This window comes from Notolabrus celidotus, chromosome 5 (genome assembly GCF_009762535.1).
Source record: "Notolabrus celidotus isolate fNotCel1 chromosome 5, fNotCel1.pri, whole genome shotgun sequence".
NCBI classification, from domain to species: Eukaryota; Metazoa; Chordata; class Actinopteri; order Labriformes; family Labridae; genus Notolabrus; species Notolabrus celidotus.
Window position 1 is genome coordinate 39,225,026 of NC_048276.1, and position 6,998 is coordinate 39,232,023.

General features: G+C 42.8%; 1 protein-coding gene across 5 annotated transcripts in view; it reads left to right on the forward strand.

Annotated features, from left to right (window-relative positions):
* larp1 (La ribonucleoprotein 1, translational regulator) overlaps positions 1-4,673 on the forward strand; it is an 84,415-nt gene extending 79,742 nt beyond the window's left edge. For all 5 annotated transcript variants that reach the window (XM_034683359.1, XM_034683361.1, XM_034683362.1 and 2 more), the window contains one exon: positions 992-4,673. In XM_034683359.1, the coding sequence (XP_034539250.1) occupies positions 992-1,210 (219 nt within the window). In that variant the 3' untranslated portion in view covers positions 1,211-4,673. The remainder of the gene's footprint in view (positions 1-991) is intronic.
* The last annotated feature ends 2,325 nt before the right edge of the window (positions 4,674-6,998 follow it).

Sequence of the window (6,998 nt, forward strand, 5' to 3'; positions counted from 1 at the left end):
CTTCCAGGCACTTGATAACATAAAGTATAACTGGACTCAATTCTCACATTGATACTTGAGTCCTTGAATCCTTCAAACCCAGCCTAAGAAGTGAGACAGTTAGCAGTCAGGTCAGATTAATTCAGCCATCCTTCAGAGATGAAGTTGGTGTGAAGCTTGAGTTGTAGTCTCTTCATGTGTGCAGATTAGGAGAGCAAGACTGAACTAACTGGTGAAGAAGGCCAGCTCAGTCCTAGACCCTGTGGAGGTGGTGGCTGACAGGAGAATTGTTGCCAAGCTGTCGTCTCTAATGAACATTTCTTTTCTATATATATTCTTGTTGAAATTCTTGTTCTGTACACCTTTTTTTGGCTGCTGTAACTCCATGAATTTCCCCTTTGTGGGACAATTAAAGGAGTATCTTATCTTATCTTATCTTATCTTATCTTATCTTATCTTATCTTATCTTATCTTATCTTATCTTATCTTATCTTATCTTATCTTATCTTATCTTATCTTATCTTATCTTGTCTTGTCTTGTCTTGTCTTGTCTTGTCTTGTCTTACGGTTAGAGATGTGTTCAGTCATGTTCATGACTCGGCTGCAGAGTCAAACTAAAGATTGTCTTTTTTATTGTTGGTGTAACGTTGTTGTTGATTGTTGGTGTAATGTTGTTGTTGATTGTTTGTGTAACGTTGTTGTTGATTGTTGGTGTAACGTTGTTGTTGATTGTTTGTGTAACGTTGTTGTTGATTGTTGGTGTAACGTTGTTGTTGATTGTTTGTGTAACGTTGTTGTTGATTGTTGGTGTAATGTTGTTGTTGATTGTTTGTGTAACGTTGTTGTTGATTGTTTGTGTAATGTTGTTGTTGATTGTTGGTGTAACGTTGTTGTTGATTGTTTGTGTAATGTTGTTGTTGATTGTTTGTGTAACGTTGTTGTTGATTGTTTGTGTAACGTTGTTGTTGATTGTTGCTCCTCCCTCCGATCTAATCCCGGTTTCTTCCCTCAGCCCCCGATGGAGGAAGGAGGCCGCAGGAGACACTCGTCCAGCGGGGACGGACGACGCCGGCACCCCTCTCAGCCCTCCAGTCGGCCCCACAGCCAGGCCAGCTCTGGCCCCAGCCCCGCCCCCACCGGCCAGGGCCCCGCAGCCAAGGATGATGCCAAACCCACCAGCAAGAAAGCCCCCGCTGCTGACCCCGCACCAGATGCCAAGACACTGAAGTAACTCGACAAACACGCCAGCCAACACGGATCCACTCGACTACACCTGCGAGTCGCTGGTTCTCTCTGCAACAGGAGGGGGAGGGGCTTCCCGCTCGCCATCAAAGCATGAGCTGTTTAGTTTTTTTCCCCAAGACGACTTTTGATTGAGAAATAATCGTTTTTAAGTTTTGGAACAAAAAAAAGTTGTTAGTCTCAACGAGGCAAAGAACGGACGAGGTGTCAAACACTTTTCTTTTACAATCATCTCCGCTCCACTCGGTGGACGGCTCAGTGAGGATTTACTCTCCTGGAAGTTTTTCTTTTTATTTCATTTGAAGTTTATCTGGTGGACCCCCCTCCCTGTCCCTGGGACCCCCCTCCCTGTCCCTGGGACCCCCTGTTTGAGCGTCATCGTCCTGCTGGCTGAAAGATATTTGACTCCTCGCCCAGATCTCAGATTTATGATTATTATTTCTTCGGCATGTGGTGCGTTTAAAGACCTGCAAATAGTCTGAAATAGTTTGAATGACACTGAGCATCTGAAATCCTGCGCTGGAGGCCAAGCTGCTCCTGACATCCAACCGGACCAAAGCGGTTTGAACCGAGCGACTGATATTTCCACCTGCAGAGCCCCGGTGCTCTCTGAGTGACAGGCTGAATCTGAACCTTTGATTTGCTTCATGGCTGGACTTTGAGGGGGACAGTATTAAAGAACCAAATGAGACCAGTAGTGGAAAGACTCATTCAGACCCCTCAGTATGGACACGCTGATTGAAAGTTGCCTTATTTTAATGGTTTTACTGCTTCTAACTTGTGCCCGCCACTTTCTTGTCGAGTGTACAGCATTGAGATCACCCATGTATCTGCTCACCGTGTCCAGCAGAGGCCACCAGGTGGCGCTCTGTCTGCCAAACTGTTCTCCCACCTCCTCACTCTCGTCCGTCACCTTTTCTGAACTGTCTTCCAAGTGTCATCAGTCTGTTACAAGTCCTGTAGTTCTTCCCTGTGTTTGCGAGTCGTGGCTTTCTGTGCTGAAACTACCTGGTGGAAGTTTGTCGCCTTTTCCTCCTGGACTAAAAAAAGAAAACATGGAGTTCAGTTTGGGAAGGAGAATCCTCCCTGATCACCTTCCTTTGGGTGCTTCCTGTCTTTCTCCCCCACCACGCCTCCCCTCTTCTCACAAGCTGCATCCATCCGTTCATCCATCCATCCAACATCCATCCATCAGTTGACGACAGTGACCATCAGGACTGGAATCACCAATCTGGATTACTTGAAGAGGTTTAGGAGTTTTTTTTGGCCGTGTTTTTTTCGGTCCCTGGTGCTCCGGGTGGAGACGCCGGCAACGACCAGACATTTGGATTCTGACTTCAACCGCAAAAAAACTGAAGTTCTGTTGAAGGCGGGTCAGGCTGACCCCGCCCCCTCTACCTGTTTCACACACATCAGTTACAGGCGCGGGCACTGACAGGTGTAGGTCACTATACGTAGGTACGGATGTAGCAGCGTGAGCAGGCTGAACACACAAACACACACAGCTCCATCTGTTGCCTCATGACTGGATGTTTCCACTTTGATCAGACCCACATAGAGTCCACCACGTGGAGGATCTGAGACTCTGATGATATCACAGAGTGATTCTGTCCCTCCTCTAATGTTCATGTGAATCTGACAGGTGAAGAGAAGGATGAGCGCTCCCTGCTTCTTGTTTTTGTTTATAGGACAGATGATATATTTGCCTTATCGTGTATGTACTCTAACTTTTTTAATGCTCATGATTATCTTTTAATGCTTTTTAATTTCAATTTGCAGTGTTTCTAGCGTTGTTGTTGTTGTTGTTGTTTATGATGGAGGTGGGGTTTGTGTCGGGCTGTTTATAAAAACCTCTGTGGATTTCAGAAACGGGAACACGATTCACAACAAAAAGGGAAAGTGGACATCAGGGCGTCAGAGGATCAGCCTGTGAGCTCCGGGTGTTTCACGCTGAGGTCACAGCTCACTTCCTCTTCTGTTTTTGTTTTTGCCAAGATGTTAGAGCAGCATTTCAACAACAAACTCTGAAGTGACTGAAGCTCATGGTTCCTCCAGCTCGTCTGTAAACACTACAACTGCAAATTTCAAACCACAAAGAAATGCTGATTTGGGTTCAAAAGGAGCAAAGAGTTCAAAATGTTACGGTAAAGAAGTCTTAATACACGAACAGAGGTCCAGATGAATCCCTCACTACTTCCTGTTGTCATGTTACCATGTTTGTTGTAAGGTTTTTGCTCCAGTGTTGAGCTTTCACTGTGAAACAGTCACATGACGTGCAGCCTGAGCGTTCGGAGGTGAAGTGGTTTTAGTTTTTTGTCCTGGTTCGTTGAGACGTGTTCAGCCTGTGGGTTGATGTTCCAGCAGAGAGCCTGAAGTGTTTCTGTTCTTCACTTTCTTCCTCCAAATCCAGAATAGTTGGAAACATGAAAATGCAAAGCTGTACTTGTGTTCTTTCTTTTTTGTCGTTGGGTTATCTTCAGGGAGATTTGGATCATTTTCAGACGCCTGCCATCGATGCATCAAACGTGTTTACTGAGGTTTAAAGGTGGAAAGATTAAGAGCTACTAAATATCCAGAGAAGACAAACTTGTGCATTTCCCATAAAGCCAGCAAAGCCTTTGAATGTGTGTGTGTGTGTGTGTGTGTGTGTGTGTGTGTGTGTGTGTGTGTGTGTGTGTGTGTGTGTGTGTGTGTGTGTGTGTGTGTGTGTGTGTGTGTGTGTGTGTGTGTGTGTGTGTGTGTGTGTGTGTGTGTGTGTGTGTGTGTGTGTGTGTGTGTGGCTGCAGCGACAGCAGGCTGCCACTAGGGGGCCTTCTTCCTGGGACGGTCACATGACCCCTCCCTCTAATGTGATCGTCACCTGTCACCGGACATTTGTGGGTTTCAGGTGTTTTGGGAGTTTTCCGCCTTCTCTGTCAGTAAAGAACTGCTGCTAGCTGTCCAAACAGACTCTAGGGGGCGCCGCAGCCTCCGCTCATCAGTTTTACATGGACTTTGCTTGCAGGCCGGACACTGGAGAGATGAGTGATGGAAGAAGAACGGAGGGAGGAACAAAATAAGAGGAGAGAAGGATCCCAGCTGGGGTTGGAGATGTGGTTCAGAAGAATATGGCTGGTTTGATGTCTGGAGACTGAAAAAAGGACAAAATTCCATAAAGCCATATGAATACGATGGAAGTGTATATGAACCATTCTGATAGTTCATTGCATTACGATATCCTAGGCTTGTCATGAGGAAAAAAAGATGAAAACCAGGAAAAAAGGAACAAAAAAATATATAAAATGGAAAAATGTAAAATACTTGAATGAGATCTTGTATTATAACATTTAATATTCATAATATCTGCTTTGTAGGCTGACGTGATTCGCTATTAGTGTTATTTGTAATTTGTAGTAATTATGCTTTCCTTAATAAAGAAAAAAAAAACACAAAACGGACAAAAAAACCTCAAACACACCGGACCCCGAGTCTTTCTTTCTGATCTGTTTGTCTGTGAGAATAGAAGGAGAGACTTGAACACTGAAGTGCAGGAAGGTCAAAGGTCAGACACACTGTCAGTTCAATAAAGGTTCATTCAAAACATTAGAAATACACATTCATTTGTTTCGGAATAACTTCAAAGTAAAGGAACTCAACATGTCAGTATGTGCATTTCTACATACAGAGTGTAAACGTGTCTTTACTCACATGTCATGAGTCCAGAATACATTAATAGGACAGTCAGGGACTCTCTCTTCTACTGATGCCCCCTCAACACCTACAGTCAGATCAGATCATCACACTGTTCTTTCTTTAGGCTGAACTTTTAGTGCCTGTGTTCAGCTCTGAGTTTTCACACAGACATTTTATTTATTTATTTTTATTTAACCTTTATTTAACCAGGTCGGTCCCATTGAGATCAAAGATCTCTTTTCCAAGGGAGACCTGGTCGAGACAGTCAGCAGTGAAAAAAACACAGTTACAGACATAGACACACAGAGAGAACCAGAGTACACTTTACAACCACAACGTTTGTCACAGAAAGAGCCGTTACCCAGGAGGCAGTTGAAGCAAGGTACACTAAAAACAACAGCATTCTAAAGATTCACCTCCAAGGTCTTTCACTTTAGATTTAAAATCATTCAGTGACACCAGCTCCTTGAGTTTCAAGCCATTCTGCAATAAATTCCAGGCTGAGGGTGCAGAATAGTAGAACTATTCTTTTCTGAATTTCTGTTTGAGCTTTTGGGACAGAAAGCATTCAAAAGTCCTGGGAACGCAGTGAGTACTGTCCTGTTCTGTGGGACAAAGACACAGAGGTAATGTGGCAGCAGACCAAGAATAGCCTTATAAATGAAATTGTACCAATGTGCCAACCAACCCACGAATTCAACTCACAACACTGAGAGCTTTACAATGGTAATGAACCTCAAGGAAGCATGGTAGGTAGGCTGCATCAGTCTTGTGAAGACACTGAGCAGAGGTGTTCATGTAAAGAAGATCATCACCAAGAACCGGAATAAAAGTTTCAGCAACAAGACACTTCTTTACATTAAAAGAGAAACAGGATTTGTTTTAAAAGTAAAAACTCAGTTTCAGCCTCAGCTTTCTCACAAGGTACAGCACATGCTGTTTCAAATTAAGGGACTCAACAATCCAAACATCCAGGTATCTGTAAGAGGTAACAACCTCTATCTCCTTTCCCTCTGCAGTGACCATCACTGGGACACTTTGTGATCCAGACTTGGAGTTAGTAAACAACATAAGCTTTGTTTTGTCTGCATTTAAAACAAGCTTCAGCTCAAGCAGTGTATCTTTAACAATTTTAAAAGCATTCTACAAATATTCAACTGCCTTCACAACAGCTGTTACACAACAATATAAAACTGTCATCAGCATACAAATGGAAAGTTGCAGAGTTGATATTGGGCACTCAAACAGAAGTGGCCGTGTGTAGACCATAGACTGTAAATAAAATCATTCTATATACAGTTGATGGTTTAGACCTCTGCTGGGAGAAGTTTGAAAGCACGGGGAGTTCAGATAGGTTCACATTCTGTTTTGTTGTCAAGCTGATCCTGGAGCAGGATTATCATAAAGACGCTTACTGATGAAGTACTGTTTCAGACAGAGAACCTCTTCAACGTGGACTCTGCCAGCTCAAAGAGCATGATGGGTATGAACAGGAGTCAGCGTGCGACTGCTTCACTGCTTCACTGCTTCACAAGGAAAGAAGAGTTGAAACCACGAGCAGCCAAGTGTATCATATTTGATCCATCAGTTTTTGAGACCTCTACATCGTCAGTGTGAAATATTTTTTCAGTAAAAACCTGATGTATACAATCAGAGACATGCAGTGCACAGATTATCCACCAGGTGTGAGTAATTCATGCACCATGAACATCCTTTGAGACATCCAAAATGTCAGCTGTGGATCAGAGACCCACTCCAGGTTTTTCAGGGATTTTTTTACCAACTTTGAAAAAGTTTGGACGAAAAAAACTTCCAAATAGTTCCTGAAACTTCAAGAGGAATAGTTTCTGGATTGATGTAAAACTAATTAATAATTCATGACTTCATTTATAGTCAAACTGTGTTGAAAATGTATGTATCAAAACTGATACAGCAGGTATATAAGGACATTTATTTACAGATCTGTCAATCATAATTTTATTACATTTCATACATTATTCCATAAAGCAACACACAGTCTTTTTATTATTTAAGATCATGTTTAAATGACATAATGAGGTATATTAGAGTAGACATTGAGATATTTATAATGTATATTGTATTTT